An 18,207-nucleotide genomic window follows, 5' to 3' on the forward strand; every position below is an offset into this window, starting at 1 on the left:
CTTCTTTTTCTTACCACTTTAAGAGAGAAGATTATAAGCTCCTTTTCTTTATCCACAGCAAACTCAAAGTTTTATGTTCTAGTAGATACTTTTTAAATAATCAGTAAACTAGTTTAAAATGAGCCTTTAGTAAGGCAGAAAAATAACTGAACTCTACAACTTTGGGTTTGACTTTATTTCCACCTAACTGCTTTTTCCCATGCAATGTACCTACTACTGAGAGCATTAATAAAACCAGTAATTACCTTTATTCATCAGTCACAAACTTATTTACATTGTGTCTAGTTATATGGTTACTTTCAAAATTTTTAGTATGCTGCTTTTTAAATAAATCAGATCCCATACTCCCAGTTTGTGATCTTTTAGCTAGAAATATAAGGAAATGGCAACCCACTCCAGTATTCTTGCCTGGAGAATTCCATGGACGAACCTGGTGTGCTACAGTCCATGGGGTCACAAAAAGTCGGACACAACTAAGTGACTAACTTTCACTTTCATATAAAAATCATAGATCTTTTGAAAACATTTGAAAAAATAAGCAGTAAAATGATGACAAAATTAGAACACAGAATAAAAATATCATTTAAAGATGTATAAGTTTCTTTAGGAATTTAAAATACTTCAAATTACATGTAAAATATAAATAATAAAGACTGAGTGTATCAGTCCATAATGTCCATAATATTCTGAAGAAGCATTAATTATCTAATCTAGTCCTAGTCTAACCTTTGAAATGTAGTCAATCCTGCAATCCATAATGGCATTTGTGGATTAAAAAAATGGGTTTCCCTAGCAGACTTGGGCCAAAGCTATTGTTGGAGCCAAGATTGAATACTGATGGTCCTGACTAAAATGGAGAGTTGAGGTCACCGGGTGGTATCCTGCTGTTTCAATATAGATTTCTAGGAAAAAGCAGAGATTTCTGATGACGAAAGTTGCCATCTGTTTTGTGAGTAGACTCATTCATTCATTCAAACATCAGTTTTGTGTAAGATATTAATGAAATATAGGTGGTTAACAGGTTTTCACCAGACACTGCATATAAATTATTAGCCAGATCATTTTTTTAACAGAACAGTATTCTTAATAATAACTAGTAGCTTGGAAAAAATAAGAATATTAAAAATATTCACCCGACATATTATTTTAGTCAACCTGAACTTGTGTCTATTTGTAATATTCATTTAACTTATTCCACTTTTCTAAGAGTTAAAAGCTACTCAATTTGAAAATTAATCATTCTTTCTTATATTTGCAATATATTTATTTTTTAAAAATACTTCCTACTTTCTTTAGAATGTTGGGTTTTACCTTTAGTTATTGTAAACCCTCCAAAGATTATATAAAAACAGATTTAACACCTTCTATGTTGGACACTTGTAAATTTAGAAGTCTATTACTATCCAGTTAGAAAATTTCTCCAATCTATTCTTCTCGTGTCATTGAACTATTAGGAGATCACATACACCAAGAAATACTGGTCAAGAGGAAAATGAATTTGTTACTGTGCTTTCATTCTAAATGTCCCTGCAAAATAAGAACAAGGCGCTTGCCTGATTTAAAAGTTATTGGCAGGATTTCCCTGGTGGTCCAGTGGTTAAGAATCCACCTACCAACGCAGAGGGCATGGTTCTTCAATTTCTGATCTGGGAAGACCCCACATTCTTCTGAGCAACAAAGCCTGTGCCCCACACACTACTGAGCTCACAAGCCGTAGCTACTGAAGCCCACGCGCGCTCTAGAGCCCTCGCCCCACAAGGACAGAAGCCGCTGCAATGAGCTGCTCCCACACGGCAGCAAGGGCTCAGCACGCACCCCTCAGCCCCCCAGAAAGGTCACTGGCGAAAATATTCAGTGGAGATGATAGCTTAAAAACAGTGTTTACATTTTTTAACAACACTATAATATTAAGCTATATAAAAACAGAAACTATATTATTAAAATGTGTTTGAATGTCTCTAAACTATTAAATGAGTGCATCTTTTCAATACTATAACTTCCAATTTTTTGAAGATAATCTTACCTGAAGATTTGTGATTGTTTTTGTTTAGTTTTTAACTCATCTTGCAACTGACTCAATTCTTTCTGTACCCTCTGAAATTCATCTTGGTAACTTTTTAACTTCATGCTTGTATCTTGAATCCTAAAAATATAAATAAATAACAACTATTATAAATCTAAATATTTCCTCATCAGTACTTTATACAAATTTATAACCAGTTTTTTTCATTGCAGCACTATTTACAATAGCCAGGACATGGAAGCAACCTAAATGTCCATCAGCAGAGGAATGGATGAAGATGTGGTACAATATACATGGAATATTACTCAGTCATAAAAAAGAACAAAATAATGCCATTTGCACCAACATGGATGGACCTAGAAATTGTCATTCTGAGTGAAGTCAGACACAGAAAGACAAATATGCTATCACTTATACGTGGAATGTAAAAAAAGGGTATAAATGAACTTAGTTACAGAACAGAAGCAGAGTCATAGATATAGAAGACAAACATATGGTTACCAGGGAATGAGGAGGGGAAGAAATAAACTGGGAGATTGGGATTGACATATACACAGTACTGTATAAAGAATATTGGGTTGGCTAAAACATTAATTTAGGTTTTTCCATATCATCTTATGGAAAAACCTGAGTGAACATTTTGGCCATCTCAGTAAATAACTAATAAGAACCTAATACAAATCTGTGCACAGCACAAGGACTTCTACTCAATATTCTTAATGGTTATACTGGAAAATAATATTTAGAAGTGAGTGGATATATGTATATGTGCAACTGATTCATTTTCTGTACACATGAAACTAACACAAGATCATAAATCAACTATACTCCAATAAAAATTTTAAAACCTTAAATCCACTTTTAATAAAAATAAATAAAAGGAGAAAACTATGCCTCTTATATAGGCAAAGTGAGTGTATAGAAAAAGTATAGAGAGAAACATGCTAAATAGCCAATATCCCTGGGGAGAGAGTAGAATTGACAGGCAGGAGAAATGCAACAAATCTTGAAGGGAAGCATAACCTGTACTCTTTATCTTTTGTATTGTTTGAATTTTTGCAATGAAGACATATTTTTACTTGAAATACTAATTAAAATGTACCTAAACAAATAGTTTAACTTTTATCAAAGTAATACATGTACATAAGTGTCAAATATTACTGAGTTAGAAAAAATATTAATCATTTGCTTTTACCCCAATTTTTACTGCCAAAAATAACAACTTTCAACTTTTTTCTTCTTGTATTTACCTCTACATTATTAAATAACATACTTACACTGTTATTTCTTAAATTTCATTTTAGATATTACCTAGTGAATTACAAATCAGTTAAGATCTGGTTCTGCTACTTAACTGAGACCTGAATATGATGACTTAAATATACAGAAGTATATTATCTTACATAAGATGAACATATTGGTAGCCAGTCCAATGCTGATATATGATAGCTTGAGTGTATCATTACAGCCCCAGGATCCTTTCATCTCTCTGGTCTACTACAATTGGTGTGTGTTCATTATTCTCATGGTCTATGATAATGACAAAAACACTGACCATTACTTTCCTATTCCAGACCACCAGCAGTAGAAGGCTCCTCTGTCCCTTTCAAGGAGATTTCCTGGAAGTACCTCTGTATACTTCTGCTGAACCTAGACATCTGACTGTACCTAGCTGAAAGTAAATCTGAAAAATGTAATCATTTAACTGGAAAGATTAACCCCCACATATATCCACAGTTCTATTACAAAGGAAGAAGGAAGAATGTATATTGGGATGGGTAGCTTGCAGTCTCTAACACAATCCTAAAAAGAATTAACCCTCCTATACATACCTACACACCTACAGAGACATACATACACACACACACACCACACACACACAGAGCCTTCCTCCTCTCATCCTCCCAATATAGTTAAAATAATCTTTCTATCTAGTGTTAATATTATTCTTCACTAGTGTGCTACATGTTATGCCATGATCACATTTTTTTCTCTACATGTTTATTTTTATATAATCTGGTATTTTAAAACTTTTTTTAAATTATGAAAGTATGATAACATATTTACAGGAGACTTGGAAAATACAGGACAAACATATATAACCCATGTCCATTACATCTCCTGCATTGGCAGGGGTGGAGCAGGAAAAATTTAAGATGAGCCTAGTACATTTTATGATGCCAGAAAGTAAGGAAGAGTTCAAGGGCAGACAGAGGCATGTTGAAAGGACACAGGTGACATGTGAAAGAGCTCCTAATGACTGAACTGGAATGACTGAGCAACAAAACATATAACCGTAATATTGGATTATAACCCAATAACAAAATAACAAAATAACAAAATAAAAGTAAATAAACCCATAATGACATTAACAAATAATTTAATAGTTAAATAGGGAGAGAAGAAACAGTTGTTCCTTACAGAAAAACTCATTAAAAAATATAGAAGGAATGAGAAAAAGAAAAAGCATTAGAAGAGAACAATAATAGCTGTTGTAAGCAAAATCTATGGTAAAAAGTAGGTGAAAGTTTAAGGAGAAATAGAATATTTGAATATTCTCAAATTTTCTACCCCCAAATATTTATTAATTATAAAGGGAAAAATAATTTTTCAGTGGAGGAAGCTGGAAACACCACCTCAGCCAAGTGATCAAGTTTTAACATCATCTGTAAAAAAACATATTGAGGTTATATACACTATAACTTGATACACTGGAAAGGGCACATCATTTCTGTAGTATTCTTGCTAAAAAATTAATAATCTCTATAAAATTATGGGTAAACATCAGACAAACCCAAATTGAGGGGATTCTACAAAACAACTGATCAGTTCTCTTCAAAAACCTCCAGTCACAAAAGACAAAGAAAGACTTAGGAACTGTCACAGATCAAAGAAGATTAAAAAGATATGAGGTCTAAATGCAAACAGTGAACCCAAATTGAATCATGGACTGGACAAAAAGATGTCAGTGGAAAAACTGATAAAATCAAACAAAATCTGTAGGTTAGTTAATAGTATTATACCAATGCTAACTTCTTAGTTTTTATAATTGTATCACATTTATGGAAGGTGTTAACATTGGAGAGGCTTGGTATATGAGAAAGTGCTGTACTATTTTTGCAACTTTCTATAAGTCTAAAATTATTTCAAAATAAAAAGTTATAAAATCATGTGTATATATTTAATGAATAATTTGTACATGTGAATGTATCTGTGTTACAAACTATGTTGTAAAAAGGTGGATATATGTTAAATTTTAGAAGTTATGCTATTTTTATATAGCAAAAATGAAACACCTTCATGGTCAGCATTAGAGAAACATTAAGTAACCTATGTTCCTATGGAATACTATATTTAAAGAAAAGAATTAAGTAGATCTTTATGTCCTGTCATGGAAAGAATGCCAAGACGTAACAACAAAAAAACAAAAAGCAAGTTGTAATGTATAGATCAACAAGAGTTTCCAAACACTCCTTGTGTGAATGTACATTACACAACTACTTTGACTAAATAGTAGGATCTATGAAGCCTGGCCATAAATGTAATGCCATGACCCAGAATTTCCACACCTGGTACATATCCAATAGAAAAATGTGCTCAAATGTTTACCAAAGACATGCATAAAAATGTTCATGGCAGCATTGATTTTAATAGCCCCAAAGTGTGAATAGTCAAATGCTTATTCACAGCAGAATGGATAAATCCATCATGGCATATTTATACCATGGAAAACTGAACAGCAATAAGAATGAACGAACAGCAGTTACCCATAACAAGATGGGACACGTCTTGCAAACATAAAGCTAAGTAAGGAAAATTAGACAAAAGAATACACACCCTATGGTTCCATTTACATAAAGTTCAAATATAGGCAAAATTAATCCATGGTGTTATAAGTCAAGGCTAGTTTCCTCTAAGTGGGTGACTGAGTACAAGAGGGCTTCTAGGGGGATGTCAATGTTCAGTTTCATGATCTGGGTGCTGATTACATGAGAAACTCACTTTGTGAAATTTAGCTTTAGCTGTACTTGTATTTTATTTGTGTATTTTTCTCTTATCTATGCTACGCTTCAATAAAAGTTTATAAAAAGAAAATAAAATTAGAATTTAAAAAGCACCTAATCTCATTATATGTATTTATCTGAGGTTGATAAATAGGTTAAAAAGTCCAGAAATATTTGAAAAAAATTTAACCTCATTAGTATATTTTGGGATTAAATGCAATTTGTATAAACATTCCTTAATAAAACATGGGGAATATAGCCAATATTTTATAATAACTGTAAATAGAGTACAACCTTTAAAATTGTGTAAAAAATTAAATTCTTTTAAAAAGCCCATTGCAGCTATTAAGATTTACCCAGAAAAGAATTCTAGGACTTCCCTAGTGGTTCAAGGGATGGGAGGCCCCCTGCCAATGCCGGAGACACAGGTTTGATCACTGGTCCAGGAAGAGTCCATATGCCGCAGAGCAACTCAGCCCACGAGTCAGCTCACAACTACTGAGCCTGTGTGCTGCGACTACTGAAGACTGTGTGCCTAGAGACTGTGCTCCCAACAAGAGAAGCCAGCATCACGAGAAGCCCGCACGCCACAGTGAAGAGCAGCTCACCGCAACGAGAGAAAGCTGATACACACAAAGAAAGAAAGAAAGCAACAAACACCCAGCCCAGCCAAAAATAAATAAATAAATACTTTTTAAAAAGAACTTGAAGACTTTTTTTTTACATTTTCCTATTTGTAATTAGGAAAAAAAAATACACATTAAAACTTTATAACGTCATATTCCCCAAATGAATATTACTTGTAAATCACATCTCAAGCCCTCTGACAATACTCCCTGAGAAGTTAGGTCACATTAGTTCACTTTGTTTTGTCTTTGCTAACGCTACTTTACTTTTTTCAAACTGATATGGCTAAAAATGACATGCATGAAATGTATTAATGTTCACTTTTATTGTATACATTATATTAAGTTTATGAAATAAATAATTCATAAAATATTGTAATCCAATATGTAGTATTGCAAGCACATGGATTTCTCTAAGAGTCATAATTCTGCATGGAACTTGAACACTATATTGACTGATGTGAGGACATGCTGTTGTCTAGTCAGAGGGTGTTCCTGAAAACAGTAAGACTAACAGCATGTTGTAGTGGACAGAGTCCTGTACTGGGAGTTAGATGACTTGCATTATAACCCTCTTGCCAATGCAACTATGAGAACAACATAGTTATTATCCTTATCTATTTTCCAGTTTTTCCCTTAACCAACTTGATTAAAATGGATTGTGGTAAGAATCACAGAGTTGTAAAACAAATTTGGGAAAGGTATTATTGTCTCTTCTTACATATTTTCATTTGGATCATTATCAGCATTATTCATAATGAAAATATTCTAAAGGAAAATACTTTTAAATGTCCTTTAACTTCCCTCCATTACATAGTCAAACGCTTTAGAAAAGACAACAAGAAAGCCAATCACATCATCGGATAATTTACCACCTGAAAGCTAAACTCCTTTTTGTCAAGCTCTTGGCTCTAAGGATTCACTTATTTTTAGTCTTTCCATCAAACTGGTTTTGCAGCAATCTGAGATGACAGATGGAAATTCAAGGTAAGAACAAAATAGAGCGGAGGATTTTCAGGATTGTGTCCTACCAAGATCTGACAGGCAAAGGCATTTAACTATCAAGGGAAAAATTAGAATTGCAACAGAGAAATCAATCAAAACAAGATAGTACTTCAAGAGTTCTTGGGAAATGGATTTTAGACATTGACATATGACTACCAAGAAGTGGCTGCTGTAACCACTCTATTGGAATCAATCACTATCTAAATGCATCCAGAAAATTACATTACCTTTCCAGAAAACAGACAATGAGAGTGGGAAGCCCACGTACGTAGGTAGGTAAATCACGTAGGATTCAATTAAACTATAAAGAATTCTTATTTTGCAGAGAAAAGTCATAAGCACTCTGTAAAACCCCAGAGGCAGAACCCAAGCTCCTTTACCTATTATCAGGACCTATGGCAACTTCAAAAATGTCAACAAGAGATTACACAAGATCAGAAATGTAACTAACATATAAGTTCTACTGTATAGAAAAGTAGCAATATTTAAGACAAAATTATTTGTGAACACAATTTCCTCTTGCGTGGCATTCTGTTGCTTTTATTTTAAAAAATTAGTGTGATATTTATATCTTACTACAAAAGTTCTAACTTGATTATCAAAATATATCTTCTGCTAAAGTAGTTTTACTTTTATCCTGAAGAGTCATTACCCTGGTTCGGTTCAGTTCAGTTGCTCAGTCATGTAAGACTCTTTGTGACCCCATGGACTGCAGCACACCAGGCTTCCCTGTCCATACCAAATCCTGGAGCCTATTCAGACTCATGTCCATCATGCTGGTGATGCCAGCCAACAATCTCATCCTCTTTCAGCCCCTTCTCCTCCCACTGCAATCTTTCCCAGCATCAAGGAGTTTTCCAGTGAGTCAGTTCTTCACATCATGTGGCCAAAGTATTGGAGCTTCAGCTTCAGCATCAGTCCTTCCAATGAATATTAAGGACTGATCTCCTTTAGGATGGACTGGTTGGATCTCCTTGCAGTCCAAGGGACTCTCAAGAGTCTTCTCCAACACGACAGTTCAAAGCAACAATTCTTTGGCACTCAGCTTTCTTTATAGTCCAAGTCTCACATCCACACGTGACTACTGGAAAAACCAGAGCTTTGACTAGATGAACCTTTGTTGGCAAAGTAATGTCTCTGCTTTTTAATATGCTGTCTAGGTTGGTCACAGCTTTTCTTCCAAGGGGCAAGCGTCTTTTAATTACATGGCTGCAGTCACCATCTGCAGTGATTTTGGAGCCCAAGAAAATGAATTCTGTCACTGTTTCCCCATCTATTTGCCATGAAGTGATGGTACCAAGTGCCATGATCTTAGTTTTGTGAACATCGAGTTTTAAGATAGTTCTTTCACTCTCCTCTTTCACTTTGATCAAGAGGCTCTTCAGTTCCTCTTTGCTTTCTGCCATAAGGGTGGTGTCATTTGCATAGCTGAGGTTATTGATATTTCTCCCAGCAATCTCGATTCCCGCTTGTGCTTTATCCAACCCAGCATTTCCCATGATGTACTCTGCATATAAGTTAAACAAGCAGGATGACAATATACAGCCTTGACCTACTCCTTTCCTGATTTGGAACCAGTCTGTTGTTCCATGTCCAGTCCTAATTGTTGCTTTTTGACCTGCATACAGATTTCTCAGGAGGCAGGTCAGGTGGTCTGGTACTCCCATCTCTTTAAGAATTGTCCACAGTTTTTTGCAATCCATATAGTCAAAGGCTTTGGCATAGTCAGTAAAGCAAAAGTATAAGTTTCTTTTGAACTCTCTTGCTTTTTCGATGATCCAGTGCATGTTGGCAATTTGATCTCTGGTTCCTCTGCCTTTTCTAAAACCAGTTTGAATACCTGGAAGTTCTTGGTTCACGTACTGCTGAAGGCTGGCTTGGAGAATTTTGAGCATTACTTTGCTAGTGTGTGAGATGAGTGCAATTGTGCAGTAGTTTGAGCATTCTTTGGCATTGCCTTTCTTTGGGATTGGAATGAAAACTGACCTTTTCCAGTCCTGTGGTCACTGCTGAGGTTTCCAGATTTGCTGGCATATTGAGTGCAGCACTTTCACAGCATCATCTTTAGGATTTGAAATAGCTCAATTGGAATTCCATCACCTCCACTAGCTTTGCTCGTAATGATGCTTTCTAAGGCCCACTTGACTTCACATTCCAGGATGTCTGGCTCTAGGTGAGTGATCACACCATCATGGTCATCTGGGTCATGAAGATCTTTTTGGTACAGCTCTTCTGTGTTCTTGCCACCTCTTCTTAATATCTTCTGCTTCTGCTAGGTCCATACCATTTCTGTCCTTTATTGAGCCCATCTTTGCATGAAATGTTCCCTTGGTATCTCTAATTTTATTGAATAGATCTCTAGTCTTTCCTAGGTTTTCTTCTCTCTCCTTGCTATTCTTTGGAACTCTGCATTCAGATGGATATATCTTTCCTTTTCTCCTTTGCCTTTAGCTTCTCTTCTTTATCAGTTATTTGTAATGTGTCATCAGACAACCATTTTGTTTTGCCTTTTTACATTTCTTTTTCTTGGAGATGGTCTTGATCACTGCCTCCTGTACAATGTCACAAACCTCTGTCCATAGTTCTTCAGGCACTCTGTCTCTCAGACCTAATCCCTTGAATCTATTTCTCACTTCCATTGTACAATCATAAGGGATTTGATTTAGGTCATACCTAAATGTTCTAGTGCTTTTCCCTACTTTCTTCAATTTAAGTCTGAATTTGGCAATAAGAAGTTCATGATCTGAGCCACAGTCAGCTCCTGGTCTTATTTTTGCTAACTGTATAGAGTTTCTCCATCTTTGGCTGCAAAGAATATAATCAATCTGATTTCAGTATTGAACATTTGATGATGTCCATGTGTAGAGTCTTCTCTTGTGTTGTTGGAAGAAGGTGTTTGCTATGACCAGTGTGTTGCACGTTGACCCTGTACAATGCGCTCCTTAATAGTTTGACTCCTGAAACATCCTTGCCTTATTGAGTTAAGGATCAGGAATATCTAGCTTTGCTAATAGGGAAGGCTCTCAAAAGTTTAATATTAAGTCTAATATTAAAAGTCTAATGTCTAAAATCTAAAACACATTCATATTCATTCCCTCCTCTTTCCTTTCCTCTCTGTCTCTGTCTCTCCCCACCCTCTCCCAACATGGTGAGAGAAAGGTATCTTGCATTGTACTGAATCAACATTGCTTGCTAAATTAACCTCATGTGAGTTTTATTCAGTCTTTTTCATTTATTTTCCCCCTGGCCTCTTTAATATGCAGAGAGTCTATTAAAACAATTTGCTTGACTAAATATGATGTTTCACTAGTACAGAAAGTGAAAGTGGCTCAGTCATGTCTTTGCAACCCCATGGACTATATACAGTCCATGGAAGTCTCCAGGCCAGATTACTGGCGTAGGTAGCCTTTCCCTTATCCAGGGGATCTTCCCAACCCAGGGATTGAACCCAGGTCTCCCACATTGCAGGTGGATTCTTTATCAGCTGAGCCACAAGGGAAGCCCAAGAATACTGGAGTGGGTTGCCTACCCCTTTTCCAGTGAATCTTCCCAGCACAGGAATTGAATGGGGGTCTACTGCATTGCAGGTGGATTCATTACCAACTGAGCTATCAGGGAAGACACTAGTGAAGAAACACGTTAAAACTCGTGAAAGTGAAAGTGAAGTCACTCAGTCATGTCTGACTCCTTGAGACCCCATGGACTGTAGCCTACCAGGCTCCTCCGTCCATGGAATTTTCCAGGCAAGAATACTGGAGTGGGTTGCCATTTCCTTCTCCAGGAGATCGTCCCCACTCAGGGATCAAACTCAGGTCTCCTGCATTGTAGACAGATGCTTTACCATCTGAGCCACCAGGGAAGTCACTCTTAACCCTGACTTAATAAAAAGCCAGGACTCGTATTTTAGAGTTGATGTATACACTTCACGAGATTGAAGGGAAGGGAAAATGTTTTACTGTATTTTTCTTGAAAGTAAAGAAATAAAAGACAATTTAGAGAAAAACTGAAATCTCCTTTGTTTTTAAAGTGTTCTTAATAAAATCACATTACTCATGTAAAACTCAGTTTTACATGATGGGCCTCTCTGCTGGCTCAGACGGTAAAGACTCTGCCTGCAATGCAGGAGACCTGGGTTCACTCCCTAGGTTGGGAAGATCCCCTGGAGGAGGGCATGGCAACCCATTCCAAGTATTCTTTCCTGGAGAATTCCATGGAGAGAGGAACCTGATGGGCTACAGTCCAGGGACTCATAAAGAGTCAGACACAAATGAGTGACTAACACTTTCACTTTCATCATCACTTAAAATTACTCTAAATAAAAATTATCTATTTATTCTTTAATGTAAGAACTTATGTTTCTCACTTCCCTAACTGTTCTCTCCAAGAAGTTTTAGTAGCATAGTAGGCATTGATAAATATTCTTCTATTGATTAACCAACGCTAAAGGATGAACAAGAATATAAAATCCTTGGATATCCTCTTTTTTCGTTTACTAACAGTAGTTACCTGCTATTTTGCCCACCTAATGTGATTCTTTCCTTTTGAGAGTCACCAGTGCTTTTTATGCAATAAACTGCTTCCTTCCACTCCGCTCTTACAGTCTCAGCCATTCATAGGACTGCCCCAGACGTTTCCCTGCTCTCTGACCCAGCCCCATCGGCTTAGGGGAAGAAATCTCTGCCTCAAACCGGGTCGGAACTCTTATCCAGCATTGTTTTCTTGGGCTGTGTCCTATGGCTGTGTAACAGCAGGCAGTCCCTCTTAAGAATGAAAACTTAGGCACTGTGGGCAACAACTTTTCCTTTAAGTAAAAAAATACAATCTGCAGGTTAAGAGAATAAAGGCAAAATACAAAGAAAAGTAGAAATGAAAGATCAAAAAAAGGAAAATCTTAGGGGTGGTCATGTCTTTGTTCAGGTTATTCCTGAAGCCTAGCTTCATAGATCCTTTCACTGTTCAAATTTTCCTTAAAATCTATGATCTATTAAACACTTTCTGCCTATGTTAGTTCAAGCTAGATTTTAATCTCTTACAACCAAGAGTCTTAACTAATAGTGTTTGAGGACCAAATGGTTTATACCAATCCTCAAGAATAAAAAACATATACATAAGCAAATGACAATAAATAAGCAAACCAGAGAAAATAAATATTGAGTAAAAAAAAAATTTTTTTAATGTACATCACTAGAAGTCAGAGAAATAAAAATGGAACAAATATTTTAATCTAATAAATTAACAAAGATTTAACAAAAGTGAGTATATCTAATATTGGCAAGTTATAATGAAACAGCATTCTCTTACACCATTTCTGGAAGTGTAAAATTTTATATGTTTTTGTAACACATTTTGAAACTATGGATTAGTAGCTTAAAATATTCATATTCTTTGACCCAGGAATTCCACTGCTGGGATTCAGCAGTAAGAAATAATTCTTAGAACTTCCCTGGTGCTATAGTGGATAGGAATCTGCCTGCCAATGCTGGGGTCACAGGTTCAATCCCTGGTCCAGGAAGATTCCACGTGCTAGAAAGCAACTAAGCCCATGTTCCATAACCACTGAGCCCATGAGCCACAACTATGGAGCCTGTGTGCCACAACTGAAGCCCATGTGCCCTAGAGCTGCATACGGCAACTACAGAACCTGCATGCTACAATTACTGAGGCCCATGCACCTAGATTCTGTGCTCCGCAACAAAAGAAGTCCCCAGATGGGAAGCTGGTGCACTGCAATGAAGAGCAGCCCTTGCTCGCCGTAACTAGAGAAAGCCCCTGCACAGCAAGTACAGTCATAAATTAATTTCAAAAAAAGGTCTTAAAACAGAAAACGTTTTTGTTTTCTTTGGCTTTGAAGAAAGCCAATCACCACGATAATTTTCAGTAGCAAAATTTTGAGAGTAACACAAATGTTTGGTAGGAAAGTGATTTATTAATTTATTCAATGGAGTATTAGTCATTAGAAATAATTTTATAGCAGGTGTGTGTAATAACACAGAAATATGCTTAAATTTTGGTGCTGGATTTTAAAAAATCAAGATATCAGATTGCAAAATTAAATGTTTTAAAAACTATATAAACAATAAAAATAATTGAATATGTCTTTGACTAGGAAAATTTTTACAATATAAGCTATACATCATTCAATAGGTTAACAGGGAATATAATTTGCATTCTTAATGCTGGTATTAGTGAAAAGTTGATCTCTATTAGCACTTTGAGAGAAGGGATAAAAGCCAAGTGCTGGGGTCTGGTGCACTGGGAAGACCCAGAGGGATCGGGGGGAGAGGGAGGTGGAGGGGGGGGATCGGGATGGGGACTACATGTAACTCCATGGGTGATTCATGTCAATGTATGACAAAACCCACTGCAATGTTGTGAAGTAATTAGCCTTCAACTAATAAAAATAAATGGAAAAAAAAAAAAAAGCTGTTGTTCTCCAAACATAGGAACATACAGCTACTCTGGTAAGGGGATGGTTGCTCAATTGGTTGTTTTCTTTCTTTACTGTTGGTGGTTCGAACATATATAACAATTCTTAGAAATTCAATTTCAATAAGTCTCAACGTGCTGTTCAGGATGTTCTCGGTAACATTTAATTATATGTTTGTCCCTTAGCTAAACTACATTTATTAATTTTATCCTGTAATAGCAAAATATCTGTAAAAGATTATTTTAAAACTTTTATTAGAATTCTTATAGAAAACAACAAAGAGCTTCTAAATCTCTTTTCTCATTAAAACATACTTTTTTAAATGTGAGTTTTAAAGTTTTGGGGAGTAATATAATGAATATATTTTAAAAGAGGAAACTGACTTCAAAAGTTAATATCAGCTATCACAGGAAGTAAAATAAACAGCAATCTTTTTCATCTATTTTTTCTTTTCTTTTCTTTTTTTTGGCCTTGCTGTGTGGCTTGTCAGGTTCTTATTCTCCTGATCAGGGAGCGAATCTGTGTCCCTTGTGGTGGAAGTGCAGAGTCCAAACCACTGGGCTGCCAGGGAATTTCCTACTTTTTACTTTCCAAATATTCCATAATGTGTATAGAAAAAATAAGAGAGTTAATTTTTGTTAAAGAATAGGTAATAGAGCAACAAATTATCTACATATTAACATTTGGAACAATGAAAAATGAATGCAACTGAAACACAACAAGATAACCCATTTATTAATCTGCCCCAAAATATCATTAGATTACTTTAGTTGTTTTAACACTAGTCTAACATCTACTTTTCTTTGAAGAGGTTCAAGAGAGCTATAGGTGAGCTTCCAGAAATAGCACATACAACTATAAGATGTTCAAAGAATCACTAAAATTTAAGGCTTCCTTTTCTTCCCACTCTAGGTTTGAAATAGTAATCTTGTTTCAATAAAAGGAAAAGAGAATATCTGACAGAATCTCACTATTTGTATCTTCTGATAAAACTGTAATTACACTAGGGAGAAAACAGAAGGATAAAAGTAATTCAGTTTAAAGTATGTATTAGTGAAAATCACTCAGTCGTGTCCTACTCTTTGTGACCCCACGGACTGTAGTCGATGGAAATCTCCAGGCCAGAATACTGGAGTGGGTAGCCTTCCCCTTCTCCAGGGGATCTTTGTGACCCAGGAATCGAACCAGGGTCTCTGCATTGCAGGCAGATTCTTTACCAACCGAGCTATCAGGGAAGCAAAGTATGTACTACACGTCTACTATATGCTATATGCATTATACCACACCAGACCCATTTATTTATTTAGATGTAAAGGTATGGTTTGAGCATTCTCTGGCATTGCCTTTCTTAGGGATTGGAATGAAAACTAACCTTTTCCAGTCTTGTGGTCACTGCTGAGGTTTCCAGATTTGCTGGCATATTGAGTGCAGCACTTTCACAGCATCATCTTTCAGGATTTGAAATAGCTCAACTGGAATTCCATCACATCCACTAGCTTTGTTTGTAGTGATGCTTTCTAAGGCCCACTTGACTTCACATTCCAGGATGTCTGGCTCTAGGTGAGTGATCACACCATCGTGATGACCTGGGTCATCGATATCTTTTTTGTACAGTTTTTCTGTGTATTCTTGCCACCTCTTCTTAATATCTTCTGCTTCTGTTAGGTCCATACCATTTCTGTCCTTTATTGTGCTCATCTTTGCATGAAATGTTCCCTTGGTATTTCTAATTTTCTTGAAGAGATTTCTAGTCTTTCCCATTCTATTGTTTTCCTCTATTTCTTTGCATTGATTGCTGAGGAAGGCTTTCTTATCTCTCCTTGCTATTCTTTGGAACACTGCATTCCAATGGGAATCTCTTTCCTTTTCTCCTTTGCTTTTCACTTCTCTTCATTTCACAGCTATTTGTAAGGCCTCCTCAGACAACCACTTTGCCTTTTTGCATTTCTATTCCATGGGGATGGTCTTGATCCCTGTCTCCTGTACAATGTCATGAACCTCTGTCCACAGTTCCTCAGGCACTCTGTCAGATCTAGTTCCTTAAACCTATTTCTCACTTCCACTGTATAGTCATAGGGATTTAATTTAGGTCATACCTGAATGGTCTAGTGGTTTCCCTACTTTCTTCAATTTAAGTCTGAATTTGGCTATAAGGAGTCCATGATCTGAGCCACAGTTAGTTCCCGGTCTTGTTTTTGCTGACTGTATAGAGCTTCTCCATCTTTGGCTGCAAAGAATATAATAAATCTGATTTCGGTCTTGACCATCTGATGATGTCCATGTGTAGAGTCTTCTCCTGTGTTGTTGGAAGAGGCTGTTTGCTATGACCAGTGTGTTCTCTTGGTAAAACTCTATTAGCCTTTGCCCTGCTTCATTCCGTACTTCAAGGCCAAATTTGCCTGTTACTCCAGGTGTTTCTTGACTTCCTACTTTTGCATTCCAGTCCCCTATAATGGAAAGGACATCTTTTTTGGGTGTTAGTTCTAAAAGGTCTTGTGGGTCTTCACAGAACCATTCAACTTCAGCTTCTTCAGCATTACTGGCTGGGGCATAGGCTTGGAGTACCGTGATAGTGAATGGTTTGCCTTGGAAACGAACAGAGATCATTCTGTCGTTTTTGAGATTGCATCCAAGTACTGCATTTTGGACTCTTTTGTTGACCATGAAGGCTACTCCATTTCTTCTAAGGGATTGCTGCCCACAGTAGTAGATATAATGGTCATCTGAGTTAAATTCACCCATTACAGTCCATTTTAGTTTGGTGATTCCTAGAATGTTGACATTCACTCTTGCCATCTCCTGTTTGACCACTTCCAATTTGCCTTGATTCATGGACCTAACATTCCAGGTTCCTATGCAATATTGCTCTTTACAGCATCAGACCTTGCTTCTATCACCAGTCACATCCACAGCTGGGTATTGTTTTTGCTTTGGCTCCATCCATTCTTTCTGGAGTTCTTTCTCCATTGACCTCCAGTAGCATATTGGGCACCTACCAACCTAGGGAATTCCTCTTTCAGTGTCCTATCATTTTGCCTTCTCATACTGTTCATGGGGTTCTCAAGGCAAGAATACTGAAGTGGTTTGCCATTCCCTTCTCCGGTGGACCACATTCTGTCAGACCTCTCCACCATGACCCGGCCATCTTGGGTGGCCCCACACGGCATGGCTTAGTTTCACTGAGTTAGACAGGGCTGTGGTCCTGTGATCAGATTGGCTAGTTGTCTGTGATTGTGGTTTCAGTCTGTCTGCCCTCTGATGCCCTCTCGCAAAACCTACCGTCTTACTTGGGTTTCTCTTACGTTGGACATGGGGTATATCTTCACGGCTGCTCCAGCAAAGCGCAGCCGCTGCTCCTTACCTTGGACGAGGGCTATCTTCTCACTGCCACCCCTCCTGACCTTGAACGTGGAGTAGCTCCTCTCACCCTCCTGCGCAGCACAGCCGCCGTTCCTTGGACAGGGTAGCTCCTCTCGGCCGCCGCCCCTGACCTTGGGCGAGGGGTAGCTCCTCTCTGCCGTGCGTTTGCGCGTCCATCGCTGCCGCCGCGCTTTTTGCACAGTCCGTCGCAACCGCTGCACTTCTGTGCGGCAGCAAAACGTGAACCAATCAATATGTGAACCGTGAACTTCCAGATGTTCAAGCTGGTTTTAGAAAAGGCAGAGGAACCAGAGCTCAAATTGCCAACATGCACTGGATCATCGAAAAAGCAAAAGAGTTCCAGAAAAACATCTATTTCTACTTTGTTGACTATGCCAAAGCCTTTGACTGTGTGGATCACAATAAACTGTAGAAAATTCTCAAAGAGATGGGAATACCAGACCACCTGACATGCCTGTGGAGAAACCTGTATGCAGGTCAGGAAGCAACAGTTAGAACTGGACATGGAACAACAGACTGGTTCCAAATAGGAAATGGAGTATGTCAAGGCTGTATATTGTCACCCTGCTTATTTAACTTATATGCAGAGCACATCATGAGAAACGCTGGGCTGGATGAAGCACAAGCTGGAATCAAGATTGCTGGGAGAAATATCAATAACCTCAGATATGCAGATGACACCACCCTTATGGCAGAAAGTGAAGAAGAACTAAAGAGCTTCATGATGAAAGTGAAAGAGGA

The 18,207-nt window shown here is 37.2% G+C and overlaps 1 protein-coding gene across 5 annotated transcripts in view; it reads right to left on the reverse strand.

The window, feature by feature from the left end:
• The window catches only part of LEKR1 (leucine, glutamate and lysine rich 1), a 202,074-nt gene that overhangs the window by 130,088 nt on the left and 53,779 nt on the right, over nt 1-18,207 (reverse strand). For all 5 annotated transcript variants that reach the window (XM_070466525.1, XM_070466528.1, XM_070466526.1 and 2 more), the window contains one exon: nt 2,024-2,143. In XM_070466525.1, the coding sequence (XP_070322626.1) occupies nt 2,024-2,143 (120 nt within the window). The remainder of the gene's footprint in view (nt 1-2,023; nt 2,144-18,207) is intronic.

The sequence above is a fragment of the Odocoileus virginianus genome, chromosome 4 (genome assembly GCF_023699985.2).
Source record: "Odocoileus virginianus isolate 20LAN1187 ecotype Illinois chromosome 4, Ovbor_1.2, whole genome shotgun sequence".
Taxonomy (NCBI): Eukaryota; Metazoa; Chordata; class Mammalia; order Artiodactyla; family Cervidae; genus Odocoileus; species Odocoileus virginianus.